We start from the raw sequence: 21,727 nt of genomic DNA, 5'->3' as shown, positions 1-21,727 counted from the left end.
GCGGGCATTTAGTGCTATAAATTTCCCTCTACACACTGCTTTAAATGTGTCCCAGAGATTCTGGTATGTTGTATCTCTGTTATCGTTGGTTTCAAAGAACATGTTTATTTCTGCCTTCATTTCGTTATGTACCCAGTAGTCATTTAGGAGCAGGTTGTTCAGTTTCCATGTAGTTGAGCGGTTTTGATTGAGTTTCTTAATCCTGAGTTCTAGTTTGATTGCACTGTGGTCTGAGAGACAGTTTGTTATGATTTCTGTTCTTATACATTTGCTGAGGAGTGCTTTACTTCCAACTATGTGGTCAATTTTGGAAGAAGTGTGATGTGGTGCTGAGAAGAATGTATATTCTGTTGATTTGGGGTGGAGATTTCGGTAGATGTCTATTAGGTCCGCTTGGTGCAGAGTTGAGTTCAATTCCTGGATATCCTTGTTAACTTTCTGTCTCCTTGATCTGTCTAATGTTGACAGTGGGGTGTCAAAGTCTCCCATTATTATTGTATGGGAGTCTAAGTCTCTTTGTAAGTCTCTAAGGACTTGCTTTATGAATCTGGGTGCTCCTGTATTGGGTGCATACATATTTAGGATAGTTATCTCTTCCTGTTGAATTGATCCCTTTACCATTATGTAATGGCCGCCTTTGTCTCTTTTGATCTTTGATGGTTTAAAGTCTGTTTTATCAGAGACTAGGATTGCAACCCCTGCTTTTTTTTTGTTTTCCATTTGCTTGGTAGATCTTCCTCCATTGCTTTATTTTGAGCCTATGTGTGTCTCTGCATGTGAGATGGGTCTCCTGAATACAGCAAACTGATGGGTCTTGACTCTATCCAATTTACCAGTCTGTGTCTTTTAATTGGACCATTTAGTCCATTTACATTTAAGGTTAATATTGTTATGTGTAAACTTGATCCTGTCATTATGCTATTAGCTGGTTATTTTGCTCGTTAGTTGATGCAGTTTCTTCCTAGCCTCGATGGTCTTTACATTTTGGCATGTTTTTGCAATGGCTGATACTGGTTGTTCCTTTCCATGTTTAGTGCTTCCTTCAGGATCTCTTGTAGGGCAGGCCTCGTGGTGACAAAATCTCTAAGCATTTACTTGTCTGTAAAGGATTTTATTTCTCCTTCACTTATGAAACTTAGTTTGGCTGGATATGAAATTCTGGGTTGAAAATTCTTTTCTTTAAGAAAGTTGAATATTGGCCCCCACTCTCTTCTGGCTTGTAGAGTTTCTGCCGAGAGATCTGCTGTTATTCTGATGGGCTTCCCTTTGTGGGTAACCCAACCTTTCTCTCTGGCTGCACTTAACATTTTTTTCTTCATTTCAACTTTGGTGAATCTGACAATTATGTGTCTTGGAGTTGCTCTTCTCGAGGAGTATCTTTGTGGCGTTCTCTGTATTTCCTGAATTTGAATGTTGGCCTGCCTTACTAGGTTGGGGACGTTCTCCTGGATGATATCTTGCAGAGTGTTTTCCAGCTTGGTTCCATTTTCCCCGTCACTTTCAGGCACCCCAATCAGACGTAGATTTGGTCTTTTCACATAATCCCATATGTCTTGGAGGCTTTGTTCATTTCTTTTTACTCTTTTTTCTCTACACTTCTCTTCTCGCTTCATTTCATTCATTTGATCTTCAATCACTGATTATCTTTCTTCCATTTGATTGACTTGGTTACTGAAGTTTGTGCATTTGTCACGTAGTTCTCGTGTCATGTTTTTCATCTCTGTCAGTCCTTTTATGGTCTTCTCTACATTGATTATTCTAGTTATCCATTCATCCATTCTTTTTTCAAGGTTTTTAGTTTCTTTGCACTGGGTATGTCGTTCCTCCTATAGCTCTGAGAAGTTTGATCGACTGAAGCCTTCTTCTCTCAACTCGTCAAAGTCATTCTCCGTCCAGCTTTGTTCGGTTGCTGGTGATGAGCTGCGTTCCTTTGGAGGGGGAGATGCGCTCTGATTTTTTGAATATCCAGCTTTTCTGCACTGCTTTTTCACCATCTTTGTGGTTTTCTCTGCCTTTGGTCTTTGATGATGGTGACGTACTGATAGGGTTTTGGTGTGGGTGTCCTTTCTGTTTGTTAGTTTTCCTTCTAACAGTCAGGACCCTCAGCTGCAGGTCTGTTGGAGTTTGCTTGAGGTCCACTCCAGACCCTGTTTGCCTGGGTATCAGCAGCGGAGGCTGCAGAAGATAGAATATTGCTGAACAGCAAGTGTTGCTGTCTGATTCTTGCTCTGGAAGCTTCGTCTCAGAGAGGTACCCAACTGTGTGAGGTGTGAGGTGTCGGTCTGCACCTAGTGGGGGATATCTCCCAGTTAGGCTACTCAGGGCTCAGGGACCCACTTGAATAGACAGTCTGTCCGTTCTTAGATCTCAACCTCCGTGCTGGGAGAACCACTGCTCTCTTCAAAGCTCAGTTGAAAATACAGAAATCACCTGTCTTCTGTGTTGCTCATGCTGAGAGCTGGAGGCTGGAGCTGTTCTATTCGGCCATCTTGGGCGCCCCCTCCTGGCGTTCTTATACTTCTCTGATATTATGGACACACATGTTGGGTCTTTCAATGAGATATGCTTTAATGGAGTAGATTATATATTTTTTAGATTAGAATTTCAGCTTAAGGAAACTGGTGATGTATTAAATATCAAACCTAAGGGAAGTACAAACCCAGGAAATTATTAGGGGTGTGTTTAATACCCATTGCTGAGTTAGTCGCACAACAAATAATGATTACATACAATGTACATGGTACTGTACTATGTACAATGGTAGTTGCAAATAAGATCAAGATAGTTCTACCTTCAAGATAACTTAAAATAACATACGTTAACTGAAAACATATACATTTTCGCCTAAATCATGAGTGCCTCTTATTTGACATAGAACCATTGCTTTTTGTTAGAGTGCAGTCCCCTGTTTGGACTTCTAGAATGTCTTTTTTGCTTAAACCATACCTAGAATGAATAGTATGATTAAGTTTCTCTAGCCAGGTGCAGTGGCTTATGCCTGTAATCTCAGCACTTTGGGAGCCTGAGGCGGGCGAATCACCTGAGGTTGGGAGTTTGTGACCAGCCTGACCAACATGGAGAAACCCCTTCTCTACTAAAAATACAAAATTAACTGGGCGTGGTTGTGCATTCCTGTAATCCCAACTACTCAGGAGGCTGAGGCAAGAGAATTGCTTGAACCCAGGAGGCGGAGGTTGCAGTGAGCCAATATTGCACCACTGCACTCCAGCCTGGGCAACAAGAGCGAAACTCTGTCTCAAAAAAAGGAAAAAAAAAAGTTTATCTAAACTTGACAGAATGCTTAAAGGTACTTACGAAGAACTATGAATGAAAAGGGCTCTACTAGCTCAGTTCTGTTCAATGTGTGGTCCACACATTGGTGCTCACCCACAGATTAGTGGTTAATGACAGGTAAGTATAGAAATTGAGAGTAAGTGTTTGGAAATGGATATAGCAATTTAATTGCTGTAAATCCAAGCCTATGGTCAGGAAACTAATGCAGAAGAGAGTATATAGATCAGTTTGGGTGCTGCTGAAATCTGATATGTCAGCTCCATATGAATCGTGTGCAATACAGCCGTATCGATCTGCAAACAATTAGATGTTTAAGAAAGGGAGGATTCCCTCCTTCTCAGTATTGCACTTGACTAGTCTTAAAAATAAAAAATTAAGAAAAAAGGGAGGAGAGGTTTTTCATTACAGATAGTTTGAGAAGCACTGTTCTAGAGGGTTGGATAGGTTTTGTTCTCCTGTGTTTTGTTTTTCATTTGCTCACCTATAATTAAATAGTACTTAATTTTGAGTGACTTGCCTTTGATTTTCTTTCAGAGCATTTGTTTAGCTTAGTGTCCTTAGGCACAATGGTTCCCTTTATGCAGTCATATTTATTTACTTAGTATAATATTTAATTAAAATATGTAATTATAATAGCAAGTACAACTGACATAAACTGATCTGGCAGCAAATACAACTGACTCTTGATGACTGTTCAACTGAGTTGCTGAGAGAAAAGGCATGCAGTACCCCCCCAGAGAGGAGCCTACTAAGCCATAGGCATTAGTGTGTTGTACAGAGGGAATGGAGTTGGCTAAATGGAGGATGACTGTGACATCTTCTGCTATACGTTAGTATAATAGTAATTCGTAGTCAGGTACTTTTTTGTCTCCTGAAATATGTAAATGTAGTGGTTCAGAAAATAAAGAAATACTGAGGCTTGCATTCCTCACAGACAACTTCCCAAAAGAGGTAGCACTTGGGTTGGCAGGATTTGGGGTGCTGGCATGGGATTCCCAGGCCAGGTGATTGGCGTAAACAAAGGTACTGCAGTATGATAGCATATAGTTGAATATATTTTGTCTTTGTCATTTTTTACTCTAGAATGGGCTTTAGGGATGAAGCAGCTGGGTATTTTCATAAAGCAGTGAAGCTAAACCCTGATTTCAGTGATGCAAAGGAGAATTTTTATCGTGTTGCAAACTGGTTGGTGGAACGCTGGCACTTTATCATGCTTAATGACACCAAGAGGAATACGATTTATAATGCAGCAATCCAGAAGGCAGTTTGTTTGGGGTCCAGAAGTGTTTTGGACATTGGAGCAGGAACTGGAATACTAAGGTTGGTAGTAATTGCATTTTGATGATATATACATGTATTCTAATGTAAATTAAAGATTTTGGCAGATATAGAAAATTTAACATTGGAATTTAAAAGTATTATAATCTTATTAGGGTTATTTATGTAACTATTATGTTTTTTACTATAACTTTTATCAAGAACTGGACATAACTGCTAAGAAAAATTTGGGATTATTGACATTTTGAATAATGAATTTAAGAGTCTTTTTTATGTTAACATTCTGGTGGAATCTGGTTGTCTAAGTTAAAGCCCGTTAGTATTCATTAAAGATATAATGCCAGTTGTGTCTTAATAGAGTAGATCCCATGTTTTATTGTATGATTTGTTTCTAGACAAGAGTATTAATTTTTTAATGCAGAATGAGTAATGATTGTGTTAAAGAATAAAAGGAAAAACCCCACATTTTAGCATCATCATTTCCTTAAAATTTGAGAAAATACAGTAGATTGTCTTTTCTTGATGGAGTACTTTTTTCCCTTGTAGCATGTTTGCTAAAAAAGCTGGAGCACATTCCGTGTATGCTTGTGAGTTATCCAAGACCATGTATGAACTTGCCTGTGATGTCGTGGCAGCAAACAAGATGGAAGCAGGGATCAAACTCTTACATATGAAGTCACTTGACATAGAGATTCCAAAACATATTCCTGAAAGGTATTATCATGTAAACTAATTTTACTGTTTATACTTCTCTATTTTTAAAAAACTAAGATATATTTCTAGCTTTTAGTCCAAACAAAATGCTACAAAACCCTTATTTTGTAAAGATATGGATATAGGATAGAATAGTTTACTATTAAGACATTTAAATAAAATTATATTCTTTATTAAAAATATTTAAAGATCTTGTGAAAAATTTGTGGCAAGGGATGAAATAAACTTGATCTTAGCAAGTTACTTTACCTTTGTTAATTTCAGTGTTCTCATTTGTAAAAATGGATAATCCTGTGTGGTCACTAACTACTTAAAAGTTGTATTTAAAAAGAAATCATAAGCAGTTCAGATTCAATGGACTTATCACATTTTGTGTTAATATATTTGTTTAAAATGAAAGCTTTGGAAATGTCAGCTGTCAGTGTATTTTGGCATGGGTCCTTTAAATGATTTGAATATAAGTAATATAAGTCTTGGCTTTTTAGTATGTTTTCTCACTGTGATCTGTATCACAAGGGTGATGGAATTTTAGAGCTAGAAGGAATTTGAAAATGATCTGGTTCCACACTAGTCACTTTAGAGACAAAGTTTTCTTTATGTAGCACTTACTTTGCCTATCTCTCCTGGGTTTATCTTCCAATCTTACTTCAATTCAGTTTGTATTGAAAGAAGATATTTTTGTGCCTTATATGAACTATGACTTTAAAAAGTCTTCTTCCATGTATATATAATAGTATTTATGTTAACATAGTACCTACAGTTTTGAATGGTCTCTACATTTATTCTCATGAAAAAATTCCTGTTAGATTAAGGCAAATTTCATACCCATTTTATAGGAAAAAGCATTTTCCTCAATTGTCTTGTTCCACTTGGGCTGCCATAACGAAGTACCGCAGACTGGGTAGCTTTAACAATAGGCATTTATTTTCTCACAGTTCTGGAGACTGGAAGATCATGATCAAGGTGCTGGCTAGTTTGGTTTCTTGTGAGGGTTCTCTTCCTGGATTGCAGATGCTGCTTTCTTGTTGTGTCTTTACACAGCCTTTCCTTCTTCAATACAGTCAGTTTTGGGGTTAAGGGCTTCAACATGAATTTTGAGAGGGACATGAGTCGGCATGAATCAAAGTTACCTTAATTTAATCATTTTTCTCACAGATAATGTTGTAGAAAGATCTGTTGGTTTTGAACCAGGAGCTGTGGATTCCAGATTAGACTATTATTTATTTATTTTGACCTTAAGCAAATGTCTAGACCTCAAGGTATTGGACTAGATGATTTGAAACACCTTTCACATTCTAAGTGTATGCAATCATAAATACTGGGTATTTTCTGTATATAAGATGTTGGGTCTAGGCACTGTGGAGGATACCAAAGTCATTCTTACCCTTGAGGCACTTACAGTCTAGATAGAAAGATAAAGAATATTCATGAAACTTTTCTTATCTTATAGCTACATAAATGTGTGATACTGGCAATAAATGCTGAAGGAATTCAGAGAAGGGAGAAAATATTTTCGTATGTCTTTGAGTAAAATTTTCTAGAAAGAAAGCATGGACAGAAGAGCAGAGTTCTGTGGACTAGGCTTTTTCTAAGACTCAGGCAGTGGGTAAAGCAAAAGAAGTGATAAGAGAGGCACAGTCAACATGTAGGAGGCAAACATGGGTGATGCAGTGTCATAAAAGGTAGAGATAGATTTTGAGAGGGAGGGCTCTCTCCTGCAATCAGTGTTATTTGGAGATCAAAAAAATGATAACTGAGAAAGAGGATTCATTTTGGTAAGTAGGGAGTTATTGATGGTAGATAATATTTTTATAGACTGTTGGAGATGGAAGTCTTCTTACTTGGCATTAAGGAAGAGACTGGTAAAGGTAAAAGGTATGAACCACTCTTGAAGATGTAGGCAATGAAAAAATAACCTGGAGAGGGAACAAGGCCAAGCGAAGGTTGTCATTCCCCACCTCCCCCCGCCCTCCATCTTCCAAACCAAGGAGAAGGAGCCAGTGGAGAACAAAGGAGCTTAAGTAGCATTTGAGTAAAGTTCCTCAAGATTCAGTAGTAGATCTTAAAAGTATTAGGACATTTTACATATGAATTGTTTCTATAATATACTCTTCCTTTCTCCTCTCAGCTTTGACATCTTTATATAATAGCATGATATTTTACTTACATATATCTTTAAAAAATCATTCTATAGAGTGTCCCTAGTTGTAACAGAAACTGTCGATGCAGGTTTATTTGGAGAAGGAATTGTGGAGAGTTTGATTCATGCATGGGAGCATTTACTTTTACAGCCAAAGGTAAGCAGTATGAAAATACTTAAAACTGATTAAGAATTCATTATTTCATCAGAGATTTATTGAATCCTTAGTATATTTACAAAGCAATATGAAATATATTTTCCTTTGCCAAGGTGTACATACAGTGTGGTTGGAAAGAAATCTCTGCAAAAAACATTTACTGGTTGGGCCTGGTGGCTCACGCCTGTAATCGTAGCACTTTGGGAGGCCAAGGTGGGTGGATCACCTGAGGTCAGGAGTTCGAGAACAGCCTTACCAACATGGAAAAACCCCATCTCTACTAAAAATACAAAATACAAAATTAGCCGGGTGTGGTGGCACATGCCTGTAATCCCAGCTACTTGGGAGGCTGAGGCAGGAGAATCGCTTGAACCCAGGAGGCGGAGGTTGCATTGAGTCGAGATTGTGCCATTGCACTCCACCCTGGGCAACAAGAGCGAAACTCCGTTTCAAACAAAACAAAACAAAAACATTTACTAACAACATGATTCGATGTATAATTATGTGCCTGAATGAAATATACAGGCAAAAATACTCCAGGGAAGAATTCTTAGGAATTGAGATTACTTTATGGAGGGACTGACTATGGAATTCTTGAGTAGGGTTGAAAAACGGAGATACTTTAAGTCTTACAGACCTCACTGCCTAGAATTTTGGCAAATTATCAGAAGGGAGTATAGTAATAGCTGGTTTGGTACTGTTTTCAGGTGCCTTTTGAACCCAGGCTATGGATTGAACAGGACTAACTCTTATAATTGCCAAATTATATTTTGCATTGAAATCCTCTATTGTAGCCCACAAATCATTGATTTGGTTCATATGATATGTGTTATCAGTGAAAGGATTTTAATATGTAATAAAAATTCAATATTAACAGAAAATGATTTGGATTTAAAATTGCTAAAGGTTGAAAAGAGCAATTTTTTTTTTTTGAAGTAGTGACAGGGTTTCACCATGTTGGCCTAGCTGGTCTTAAACTCCTGGCCTCAAGTGATCCACCTGCCTTGGTCTCCCAAAGTGCTGGGATTGCAGGTGTGAGCCACTGCTCCTGGCCAAGCAATTTATTTTTTAAGTAGGTAATGATATTGATTTATTGATCAAAGTCATACCCAAGTCTTTTTTTCTATGCAGACTTACAGTCTTTACCCCTCCCATCCTCCTTCTTTTCTTGTGCCCTTTGCATTTGTATTGTGAGAAAATATATATATATACACACATACATATATAGCAATGAAAATACTTATTCTGTTTTTTTGAGATGGGGTCTCAATCTCTTGCCCAGGTAGGAGCTCAGTGGCACGTTTTTTAGCTGACTGCAACCTGGAACTCCTGGGCTCAAGTGGCCCTCCCATCTCAGCCTCCCAATGTCACCACACTTGGCTAACAACAACAAAAAATTTCTGTAGAGACAAGGTCTTGCTATGTTGCCTAGGCTGGTCTCAAACTCCTGGCCTCAAGTGGTCCTCTCTCCTTGGCCTTCCAAAGTGCTGGAATTGCAGGTGTGAGCTACCAGGCCCGGCCAAAAATACTTTAAAAAAAATTTTTTTTGAACGGAGTCTCGCTCTGTTGCCCAGGCTGGAGTGCAATGGTGTGATCTCAGCTCACTGCAGCCTCTGCCTCCCAGGTTCAAGCGATTCTCCTGCCTCAGCCTCCCAAGTAGCTGGGACTACAGGTGCGTGCCACCACGCCCAGCTAATTTTTTGTGTTTTTAGTAGAGATGGGGTTTCACCGTGTTAGTCAGGATGGTCTCGATCTCCTGACCTCGTGATCCGCCTGCCTTGGCCTCCCAAAGTGCTGGGATTACAGGTGTGAGCCACCGTGCCCAACCCAAAAATATTTTTTAAGGAAGAAAAAAAATTTTTAACTTACTTTATCCTTACTTATTGTCTTTTTAGGTTTTTTATATTTTCATAGCTTATTATGCACACAAATTTTTAATACATGTGATAATGTAATTTTTATTGTTATTTTTTTTTAGACCAAAGGTGAAAGTTGTAATTGTGAAAAGTATGGGAAAGTTATACCAGCAAGTGCTGTTATATTTGGGATGGCAGTAGAATGTGCAGAGATAAGAAGACAGCATAGGTAAGTGTATTAGTCCGTTTTCACACTGCTATAAAGAACCTCCCAAGACTGGGTAATTTATAAAGGAAAGAGTTTCATTCAAATGACTCACAGTTCTGAATGTTGAGGAGGCCTCAGGAAACTTACAAACATAGCAGAAGGGGAAGCAGGCACGTCTTACATGGCAGCAGGCAGGTGAGGAGGGGGATGGGGGGCGCAGAGAGAGAGAGCGCAAGACCACGTGGGTGAGTGTAGGAAAAACTACCATTTGTAAAACCGTCAGATCTTGTGAGAATTCACTCCCTATCATGAGAACAGCATGGAAGAAACCGTTCTCATAATCCAGTCAATTCCCCTCCCTCAACATATGGGGATTACAATTTGACATGAGATTTGGGTGGGGACACGGAGTCAAACCATATCAGTAAGTGACTATTTAAATAGTAAATATTGAAAAATAATAATTGTAAAGAGAATATTACAGAGATAAGTTAGTGAATATGTATTTGGGTGAGGATTTGTAGTTTTGTGACCTTTAAATTCATGCTGCTTACACTGGTTTTATTCTTTTTTTTTTTTTTTTTGCCTATTTTAAATGAAACTTCATGGTTAAAGCCAGTTCTTTTTTTAATGGAGAATTAATTTTGATACAACTTAGTACTCTTTAGTTGTTATGGATTCATGTAGAAAAATACTAAGTTCTGACTGATTTTAGGTGAAGTTGGAATGAAAGATTCCACAGTGAAAATAAATTTTGGTCTTAATTACTTCAATTTCCCTTTTCTTAAAAATTTCACTAATACTATAATGATTTATAGTTGGGCTGGATGGAATTTTAGGATCTTTCTAAGCTTCTACCAATAACTTAATCGTAAATGTAGCATATAAATATTTTAGGACATACTGATAAGTGGTTTGAAAACCCTCACCAGTAAGTAACTACTTTTCATCTTTGTTATATATTCGTTTACTCTTTTTCTTTGTATGTTAGTAACAGGCAGATAGTAAAAATGTTTAGAGATTGGTAGGACACAGGGCACTAACCAGACAGTGGACTTAATTAGCAGATTGGCTGAATTAGAATGTACTGGTTGAATATTAGTTCTATGTAAGTAAATGTATGTGTGTGTAAATTTAATTTTGTTTAAAAACTCAGTAAATATATTTGCTTTTCCTTTGTGAGCCTTTTCATGTAATAGATTTCGTTCATGACTTTAAAAAATCAACTTCTTGGTGTTGTAGTTATTGGAGTTTAGAATTTTTGGATTGCTTCCACTTTTCTGCTTTTAAGAAGTAGGATAAACATCTTTGTACTTATGTCTTTGTGGATTTGTTTCTATTATTTTCTTAGGATAAATTCCTTAATAAGGAATTACTGAGTTAAAGAATATGTACAGTTTTCAGGCTGTAGGGATGCCTTACTGCATTGCCCACTAGAAAAGCTAGATTGTGTCTTGCTGAGATTTCTTGCTGTAACATGACTGGACTCCTTCCCTCAATAGTTCCTCTTTAGGAGACCACTAATATTGTTTGCCTAAGCAAAGTAGAAATTAAATGGCTGGTATCTACATTTTGCAAAAGAATAACTTCATTATTGACTCATTTATTTAGCAAATGAGTGCCTGACTACAGTAGGAGCGCTATAGGAGCTTTTGTAAAAGTAAAAAGGGTGTACAGTTTGGTTGAGTAGGTGTAGGTCTGGATGAATGAGGCCAATATCTTTTTTTTTTTTTTTAAACAAAGTTCAGCAGTATGGGTTGAGGACTATGAAGAAAGGTGTTGACAAAATATATGTGAGTGCTACTGTTTTAACTGGTGGAAACATTTATAAATCATTATTATAAAAATTGCCATTTGGCACCTAATTAGCTGAATTTAATGTTCTTCTCAATAAGCAAATGTTTAACAAGAAAAATATCCAAGAAAACTTGCCTTATTAGATATAATAACCTAGAAATAAAAAACAGTAATGTATTGATGCAGAAAGACAAATACATCAGTGGAGCACAATAAAGAATCTAGATACAGACCTTTGAATTTATATGGATTTAGTATATGATACAGGTGTGGTATTTCAGATCAGTGGGGAAGGGATAAACTATTCAGGAAATGGAAATGGTGTGCTTCATTTGGGGAAAAAAGTTAGATCCCTGCTTTTAATTCTGGGTGAGTTAAACATCTGAATGTCAAAAAATCTATTTGATGGAGACCTTCCAAAGCAAAACACAGAGTAGGGCCCAGAAGCCACAGAACATTGACACATGTGACCACATTTTTGTTTTTTTCTTATTTATTTATTTATTTATTTATTTAGATGGAGTCTTGCTCTGTTGCCTAGGCTGGAGTGCAGTGGTGCAGTCTCTGCTCACTGCAAGCTCCGCCTCCTGGTTTCACGCCATTCTCCTGCCTCAGCCTCCCAAGTAGCTGGGACTACAGGCACCTGCCGCCATGCCCGGCTAATTTTTTTGTATTTTTAGTAGAGACCGCGTTTCACTGTGTTAGCCAGGATGGTCTTGATCTCCTGACCTCATGATCCGCCCGCCTAGGCCTCCCAAAGTGCTGGGATTACAGGTGTGAGCCACCGCGTCCGGCCTAATGTGACCACATTTTCAAACCATTGAAAAAAATCTCTCTGGTGAAGGATACTATGAAGTTAAAAGACAAGCGACAGACTGAGATGAATATTTGCAACTTTTACAACAAAGCATGAATATAATTGTCTATTAATCAGAGAAATGGAAATTAAAACCAATGGGATAACATTTTCTAACTACTTATGTTAGCACATTAAAGTTGTTTGATATCTTATTTTCTCATAGGTTTAGGGCAAATTTATACACTGTTGGTGCAACATTTTAGTAGCTTGATTTGGTGTTTTCTAGCAACACTAAAGATGTTTGTAGTCCTTGATCTAGCATTTCCGTGTCTGGAAATCTATCCTGATAAATACTCATACATGTGTGCAGTGATGTGTGTACAAGGATATTCACTGTAATATTGTAATTGGAAAAATTAAAGCAAACAAATTATCTGAAGGTTTATATTAATAAGAAAGTATTTCAATAAATTATGATGTAACAGTCACCTAATGCAGTATTATGCAAAAAAATGGTTAAGGTACATGTATAGACAGGAAACAAGTTTATGGTATACTGTTAAGTGAGAAAGACAAGGCATAATCTTAGGAGCAGTGAGCATACCTAGAACCCAGATCTTGGTTTTTAAATACCATTTCTCACTAGAAGGAACTATAGCTTCTTGGAGCAATGGCTGATTCTAGTACTGGGGCGGAATAGGTTCAAGATGATTCTGGGGCACCTTGTATTAGAGAGTGAGGAAGTGCTCAAAAAGGGATTTGGTGGGGGAAAGGGGAGCACTTTAAAGGACACAGCAGCATGCTTGAAGACGCTCCCACTGGCCAAACCTGGGGCAATTTAATCACCAAAATAAGTAAGGGTCCTAATGTTAAAACCCACTGAATAAGAATCCATGAATTTCTATGTATCTTAAGCAGATTAATAAATACATAAATGGGGATAAAAGTACAGCTCGTCCTTACAGTCAATGCCGATTAATATTATAGAAAAAAATGAGGCAGAATTACTTTTTGGGAGGCAAGAATCATGAATAGATGCTAAATCAATGGAGGGAAATCTGATGAGGATCAGGGCATTTATATAGTTTCAAAGTATCTCTCAAATTATTGCAGAAGGGAAGATTTTAAGTATATAGGGCTGAAGCCACACAGCATCTTTTTTTGTTGTTGTTGTTGTTTTTGAGACCGAGTTTCACTCTTGTTGCCCAGGCTGGAGTGCAGTGGCCCGATCTTGGCTCACTGCAAACTCTGCCTCCCAGGTTCAAGTGATTTTCCTGCCTCAGTCTCCCGAGTAGCTGGGATTACAGGTGTGCCCGCCACCATGCCCGGCTGATTTTTTTGTATTTTTTTTAGTAGAGAGGAGTTTCATCATGTTGGCCAGGCTGGTCTCGAATTCCCGACCTCAGGTGATCCACTTGCCTTGGCCTCCCAAAGTGCTGGGATTACAGGTGTGAGCCACCGTGCCTGGCCTGTTTTGTTTTTTTTTAAATTAAATCAAATTAAATTTTACTTTAAGTTCTGGGATATATGTGCAGAACGTGCAGGCTTGTTACATAGGTATATATGTGCCATGGTGATTTGCTGCACCTATCAACCCATCATCTAGGTTTTAAGCTCCGCATGCATTAGGTATTTATCCTAATGCTGTCCTTCCCCTTGCCCCTAGTCCCCCGGCAGGCCCATGTGACCACACATCATCTTAACCAGGTGATTAAAGCTAACATCAACAGCAAGATTCCTCCAGATTCGGTGCTTTAAGGATGCATTGCTTATATAGTACCACATCCAAAATGTGCAGCCTGCAATCTGATTGTGAGAAAACCTCAGACAAACTCAAGTTGGGACCATTCTGTAAAACAATTGGCCTACCTTAAAAAATGTCAGTGACATGAGAGACAAAGCAAAGATGAAGAACTGTTTCAGATGAAAGGAGATTAAAGAGACAGGACAGCTAAATTGAAACTATGAACTGTATTGGGAAACAAACTAAGAGAGAGAGAGAGAGAGAGAGAGAGAGAGAGATGGGATCTTGCTGTGTTGCCCTGGTTGGAGTGCAGTGGCTTAATCATAGCTCACTGCAGTCTTGACCTCCCAAGCTCAAGTGATCCTCTCACTCAGCCTCCTGAGGAGCTGCAACCACAGGTGTGCACCACCATGTCTGGTTAATTTTTTAAAGTTTTTATAGAGACAGGGTCTTGCTGTGTTGCCCACGCTGGTCTTGAACTCCTGGACTCAAGGGATCCTTCTGCCTTAGCCTCCTAAAGTGCTTGGATTACAGGCATGAGCCACTGTGCCCTACCTGCATTATTGATTTTTGATTCAGTTGACAAATACAGAATATGAACTATAGGTTAGATAATACTGAATTTAATTGCTGTGATTAAGAGAATATTCTCATTTTTAATAAAGATACACTGAAGTATCTTTTGAGAAATGAACAGGCATGATGAATACACCCGACTCACAAATGGAACAGAATGTTTCAGTAACCTACAAATAGAGTGTTATACACAAATATTAAAAAAAGGTATGGAAGGATACACATTAAACTATTAACAGTGAAGAAATGAGAGGACGAGTACTATGAAGGTGGACTTTTTACCATATTGCTTGAAGTTTTGACAATATATATTCACGTAGTTTATATTACATTAGAAAGAAATTGTCTGGCCGGGCGCAGTGGCTCACGCCTGTAATACCAGCACTTTGGGAGGCCAAGGTGGGCGGATCGCGTGAGCTCCGGAGTTTGAGACCAGCCTGGGCAACATGGCGAAACCCTGTCTCTGTAAAAAATACAAAAACTAGCCGAGTGTGGTGGCATGGACCTGTAGTCCCAGCTACTCAGGAAGTGGAGGTAGAATTGCTTGAGCCTGGTAGATGGAGGTTGCAGTGAGCCAAGATCACACCTTTGTACTCCAGCCTGGGTGACAACGTGAGACCTTGTCTCACACACAAAAATAATTGTCACATTTTTTGTTTCAACTTGTGACTTTTAATTTTGAGTTATTAAAATCATTAGTTCCATTTGCTGATTCATCTTTTGAGAGTGTAATAAAATAATCTGTAAAAGTAGATTATTTGAACTTTTGAAATTTTATAAAGGCAAATTCTCTAAAAAAAAAAAATGCCATTGAGTTGAGGTGAGGTGAGGTTGGAGTATTTTCCTTTTAAAAATGTTGTTTACATTTTTATAAAGTGTTTTTTCATTGTAAATTTTCTTTTTTCTTTTTTTGGTTTTTGAGACAGGGTCTTGCTCCGTTGCCCAGGCTGGAGTGCAGTGATGTGATCATAGCTCATTGAACTCCTAGGCTCAAGTGATCCTCCTGCCTCAATTTCCCAAGTAACTAGGACTCTAGGCACACACCACCATACCTGGCTATTTTATTTTATTCTATCTTATTTTATCTAGAAGAATATTGCTATGTTGTCCATGCTGGTCTCTTAACTCCTGGGCTCAAGTGATCCTCCCACTTTGGCCTCCCAAAGTGCTGGGATTACAGGTGTAAGCCACCATGCGTGGTCCAATGTAAATTTTTTTTGACATCCAACATTTTTATAGCAAGTGTGTGAGCCATAAGTTTATGATTTGATGAATTTTCATGAAGTTGATAGACCTGGGTAATCAGTGCTGAGATCAAGGACCAGAATATTACCGCTATATAATATAAAGTGCACAGGAAGGAACCCCTTCTCTTTACCAGCACCTCACTCTCCCTAGAGCACCTACTATCCAGACTTCTAACGCCATAGATTAGTGTTGCTTGTTTTGAATTCTATACAAATAGAACCATACAGTGTGATTTGTTTTTGTGTGCCTAGCTTCTTTTGTGTTTAGTTTGTTTATTCTCATTGCTGAATCATAGTCCATTATATGACTATACTAGATTTGTCTGTTATACTACTGATAGATGTTTAGGTTGTATCAGTTTTCTTGGCTATCAGAAGCAGTGTAGCTATAAACATTCTTGAACATTCTTTTGGTGATAATATGTATTAATTTCTGTTGACTATATTCTCAGAAGTAGAAATGCCAAACACTGTGAAACGCTTCCTACATTAAGAATGAATCTGAATAGGTATGTTCAGCTCGAGTTGGCACTACAAAGTAGTCTTCCAAAGTGATCTTACTAATTTGATACTCCAATGGTGTATGAGACTGTATCCTTACCATACTTGGTATTGACTACTTGTTTTTTTCCATTCCGTCAGATGTGTAGTATGCATTGTGATTTTAACTCCATTTCCAGGGTGGCTGTTGAAGCCGAGCACCTTTTCATGTGCTCATTGGCCATTTGGATATGTTCTTTCGTGAAGTGTCTGAGTCTTTTGCCCATTTTTGTTTTTTATTAATATGCAGGAATTTTAAAATATATTTTGGATATGAGCCCTTTACTGAATAATAGTTATTACAAATATCTTCTCTCAGTGGCTTGCCTTTTACTTTCTTACAGGGTGTTTTTTTTTTTTTTTTAAATGAGCAGACATTCTTAATATTATTATAGACCTATTTATAGTTGTTTTCCTTTATAGTTAGTGGTTGTATGTGTGTGTGTATGTAGTTATGCTTAAGAAATCTTTGCTCATGCGGTTTTATTTCATTTTTGTGTTTATTTTTTCTGGACTCAATATTGGATATGTTACTTGATTCTAAAAAAAATCCATCTTCCTCCCCGTCCCCTATTTTGTGTCTCTCCAGAGTGGGTATTAAGGACATTGCTGGCATCCATTTGCCAACAAATGTGAAATTTCAGAGTCCAGCTTACTCTTCTGTAGATGCTGAAGAAACAGTTGAACCTTATACAACTGAGAAGATGAGTCGAGTTCCTGGAGGATATTTGGCTTTGACAGAGTGCTTTGAAATTATGACAGTAGACTTCAACAACCTTCAGGTGAAAAAAAATTCAGTTACTATTTTCAAGCATTAAATTTCATGCATTGTTTAAAATAATATATAGGACAGACAGTCTTATTTTATGAGTTTGCATGAAGATTCCACTTATTGTATGTAAAGAAAATGATTAAAGGGTAATTAGAATTTCTTCCTGAAATTATTTGCTTGCTTGCTTTCCTTGCTTTCTTTTCTTTTCTTTTCTTTCTTTTTTTCTTTGACAGTGTCTTGCTGTCACCCAGGCTAGAGTGCCACTGTGCCTAGCCCACTTATTTAAATACAAAGAAAACCCCCCCTAAGATTGTTGGGAATGTATAGGGTGCCAGGTGCTTTCACTTGTGTTATTAGGCAGCTCTTATGACATACTGCCATACAATTATAATTATCCTTGTGTTACGCAGATGAGGAAATTGTTGCTTACATTAAATAATTCCCACCCAAATTATTCAGCATGTGAATACAGGGGCAGGAATTCTAACCTAGGTCTTTCTGACTTTTCTCTGTATCATGCTGCCATTTCAAATTAACAAAATGAACAATAATCCAAATCTCTAGGTTGTATGTATATTACGGTGACTAGCCTTCATGGTTTGCCCAGGACTGAAGAGGGTTCCGAGACTTGAGACTTTCTGTTTTGAAACCAAGATAGTCCTAGGAAAAGCAAGAGAAGCTGATCACCCTAGTGTGTATGTGTGTGTGTTGGTGAATGGTGTGAGGATGTTCTGTATAAAGAAAGTGCCCAGCTGGGCACAGTGGCTCACGCCTGTAATCCCAGCACTTTGGAAAGCTGAGGCGGGTGGATTACCTGAGGTCAGAAATTCAGGACCAGCCTAGCCAACATGGTGAAACCCTGTCTCCACTAAAAAAATACAAAAAAATTAGCCGGGTGTGGTGGCGGGTGCCTGTAAACCCAGCTATGCGGGAGGCTGAGACAGGAAAATTGCTTGAACCTGGGAGGCGGAGATTGCGTGAGCCAAGATCGCGCCATTGCACTCCAGTCTGAGCAACAAGAGCGAAACTCTGTCTCAAAAAAAAAAAAAAAAAAAGGGGGTGCCGAAAGAAATTGGAAAGGTTACATAGAATTCTCTGAAGGTCTTTAATAAGTAAGGTTCAATGTTCAAGGACATAAATGTTATAAGTGAAACCTGTTTTGTGGGGGGTAATTTTAGCCTAAGATTTTTTTTTTTTTTTTTTTTTTGAGACAGAGTTTCGCTCTTATTACCTAGGCTGGAATGCGATGGTGTGATCTTGGCTCACTGCAGCCTCCACTTTTCGGGTTCAAGTGATTCTCCTGCCTGAGCCTCCCGAGTAGATGGGATTACAGGCACCCACCACCATGAACGGCTAATTTTTGTATTTTTAGTAGAGACAGGGTCTCACCATGTTGGCCAGGCTGGTCTCGAACTCTTGACCTCAATGATCCACCCACCTCGGCCTCCCAAAGTGCTGGGATTACAGGCATGAGCCACCATGCCCAGCTAGCCTAAGATTTTTATAACTTAATAGAAGCTTTCCTTTATTATTTGTTACCACCTTGTTCTTGAGGTGATCTGGAACTAATTTAACAATTTGGCCTTGCTTACTGAGGCTGAGCTTTCTGAGCTTCAAGAGCATTCCTTACCTGTTATGACTTTCAGTAGCAAGTAACACGTCTGTAGCTGCCAGTTATCCTTTTATTATTTTAAGGCTTTTTAAAATTTTAATTTTTCTTAGCCACACACACAAATCTTATTAAGGTTTTAGTTTCAAAAGTCATGCATGTCTGTTTAATACTTTCAAGCAATACAGGATAGAAAGGAAAAAGTCCTAGTATTTTTCTTCCTCTTTAAAATCTCAACCCTTCTTTCCCCAGGTCACTAGTTAGAAGTGCGTCTTTCCAGACCTACTTTTCTGTACATACACACACACACTCCCTCTCTCTCTCTCTCTCTCTCTCTCTCTCTTCCACATTCTTTCTCTCTCCCTACTCCCTCTCTCTCCCTACCCCCTTCCATCCCCCTCTATTTTCTAAACAAAACAATCTCCACTGCTTTGTTACTTAACCTTTTTCATTCAGCAATATATTATGGACTTCTCTCCATATCAGCAATATATATCTGCTTCATTCTTTTTAATAATAGCTACATGGTATTCCAATAAAATAGGTCAGAGCTTCCCAACCATTGTGCCTTAACATGGTTATAGGTGTGCCAGTGTACTGAATCCCTTAGGGAGCTGGGCAGGACTAAGAACTCCAGAGATGGAAAATGGTAAGACATTGAGGCATGTATATATGAAATACATAAAACCCTTTCATTCCTTTTACATTTTTCTCAGGAATTAAAAAGTCTTGCAACTAAAAAGCCTGATAAGATTGGTATTCCTGTTATTAAAGAAGGCATACTAGATGCTATTATGGTTTGGTTTGTGCTCCAGCTTGATGATGAACATAGTTTATCCACAAGTCCTAGTGAGGAAACATGTTGGGAACAGGCTGTCTACCCCGTACAGGACCTTACAGGTAGGTCTTGTCAATTTTTTTTTTTTTTTAAACCTTTTGCTTTAATCTTCTAAGTATTCGAGTCAGTGGCAAAAAAAAAAAAAAAAATCCTTTCGATACGAAGTTTTCAGTCAAGGGAGGTTGGTTAAATCTTTCAGAACTCCATTTTTTTTTTTTTTTCCAAAAGAAATTTGAAATAGGTAATATTTGTGGTTAAGAGAGACAAACACAACTCTGTTGCATAGCACTTGGAAAACCTATCATTATTTCTTCAGCTCTGATTTTTCTAGTTATCAGTAGATGAAAGAAGTCCTGCTCCATTATTTCATGGGAAGTATTGGAAAAGTACTGCTTTTAGTGCAGGAGTTCTTATTCCTTAGAGAAGCTGATGACGTCTGTGGAGCCCTGGGTCATAAAAATGTACACATTCATACAAGCACAAAGTTTTTCAGTTTTAGAGAGTTCATGGATCTGTGAACTTCCCTAGGGAAGTTCTGTATTAAAGATTTTTTTTTGGTATGGAAATTTTTTTTACAGTGATTCGATGGGTTTAATGTAAGTTTAAAGTAGTTGAATTATATAGAAAAACAACCCTTTTTAGGCTGGGTATGGTGGCTGACACCTGTAACCCTAGTACTTTGGGAGGCCCAGGTGGGAGGATTGCTTGAGGCCAGGAGTTTAAACCAGCCTGGGCAACATAGCGAGACCTCACTTCTTTTTTTCTTTTTCTGAGATGGAGTCTCACTCTGTCACCCAGGCTGGAGTGCAGTGGCGCAATCTCAGTTCACTGCAACCTCTGCCTCCTGGGTTCAAGCGATTCTCCTGCCTCAGCCTCTTGAGTAGCGGGGACTACAGGTGCGTGCCACCACGCCCAGCTAATTTTTTTGTATTTTTAGTAGAGATAGGGTTTTGCTGTGTTAGCCAGGATGGTCTTGATCTCCTGACCTCTTGATCCACCCACTTCGGCCTCCCAAAGTGCTGGGATTACAGGTGTGAGCCACTGTGCCCGGCTGCAAGACTTCGCTTCTACAAAATGAAAAAAATTAACTGGGGATGGTGGCAAGTGCTTGTAGTTCCAGCTACTTGGGGCATTGAGGAAGAAGGCTCCTTTGAGTCCAGGAGGTTGAGGCTGCAGTGAGCCAAGATTGTAACACTGCACTCCAGCCTGGGCAACAGAGGGAGATCCTGACACACACACAGACACACACACACACACACAGAGAGAGAGAGAGAGAGAGAGAGAGAGAGAAACTCTACCCTTCTTAAACTGGAAGTTAATACATCTATTTCTGTTTAGTTTCTTAATCAAGGGATCTAATTTGGCAAGGTCATAAAAGCCTGGAATCAGTATATTTTTGTGGCTAGTATGTTGTTTTTGGAGTCAGTTAGGTAGATTTGGATTCCGTTCTTGGCTCTGCTACTTACTGAATCCCTCCTGGCCATCCTTGCCACTTGTTTCTCAGAGCTTATGTTGTATATATAAAAATGGGATGATACCATTTATCTTGCAGCACTGTTTTAGGGATTCTTTTTTTTTTTTTTTTTTTTTTGAGACGGAGTCTCACGCTGTTGCCCAGGCTGGAGTGCAGTGGCGCGATCTCGGCTCACTGCAAGCTCCGCCTCCTGGGTTCACGCCATTCTCCTGCCTCAGCCTCCTGAGTAGCTGGGACTACAGGCGCCCGCCACCGCGCCCGGCTAATTTTTTGTATTTTTAGTAGAGACGGGGTTTCACTGTGGTCTCGATCTCCTGACCTTGTGATCCGCCCGCCTCGGCCTCCCAAAGTGCTGGGATTACAGGCTTGAGCCACCGCGCCCAGCCTATTTTAGGGATTCTTAGAGATGGTAGGTATAAATGCCTACCACAGTGACTGGCACTCAGTGAATGATATTTTTTACTTGTGTTTGTTTTAACTCTCTTTTACCTGTAGTAACTTAGACAGATGTCTTTTGTTTTTTAATCCTTCTTAGAGACAGGACATTTCTATGTTTAAGCATAAGAATAGCAATTTATGGCTGGGCTCAGTGGCTCATACCTGTAATCCCAGCACTTTGGGATCCTCCTGCCAAGGTAGGAGGATTGCTGAAGTTCAGGAGTTTGAGAACAGTCTGGTCTCTTC

General features: G+C 38.8%; 1 protein-coding gene across 1 annotated transcript in view; it reads left to right on the top strand.

Moving 5' to 3' along the window:
* Window positions 1–21,727, top strand: part of PRMT9 (protein arginine methyltransferase 9) — a 46,375-nt gene that overhangs the window by 11,614 nt on the left and 13,034 nt on the right. The window contains exons 3-8 of the mRNA XM_015139309.3: window positions 4,378–4,614; window positions 5,119–5,286; window positions 7,481–7,583; window positions 9,562–9,668; window positions 16,940–17,132; window positions 19,448–19,631. Of these exons, the coding sequence (XP_014994795.2) occupies window positions 4,378–4,614; window positions 5,119–5,286; window positions 7,481–7,583; window positions 9,562–9,668; window positions 16,940–17,132; window positions 19,448–19,631 (992 nt within the window). The remainder of the gene's footprint in view (window positions 1–4,377; window positions 4,615–5,118; window positions 5,287–7,480; window positions 7,584–9,561; window positions 9,669–16,939; window positions 17,133–19,447; window positions 19,632–21,727) is intronic.

Source organism: Macaca mulatta, chromosome 5 (assembly GCF_049350105.2).
Source record: "Macaca mulatta isolate MMU2019108-1 chromosome 5, T2T-MMU8v2.0, whole genome shotgun sequence".
Taxonomy (NCBI): domain Eukaryota; kingdom Metazoa; phylum Chordata; class Mammalia; order Primates; family Cercopithecidae; genus Macaca; species Macaca mulatta.
This window is presented reverse-complemented; position numbering and strand designations above follow the sequence as displayed.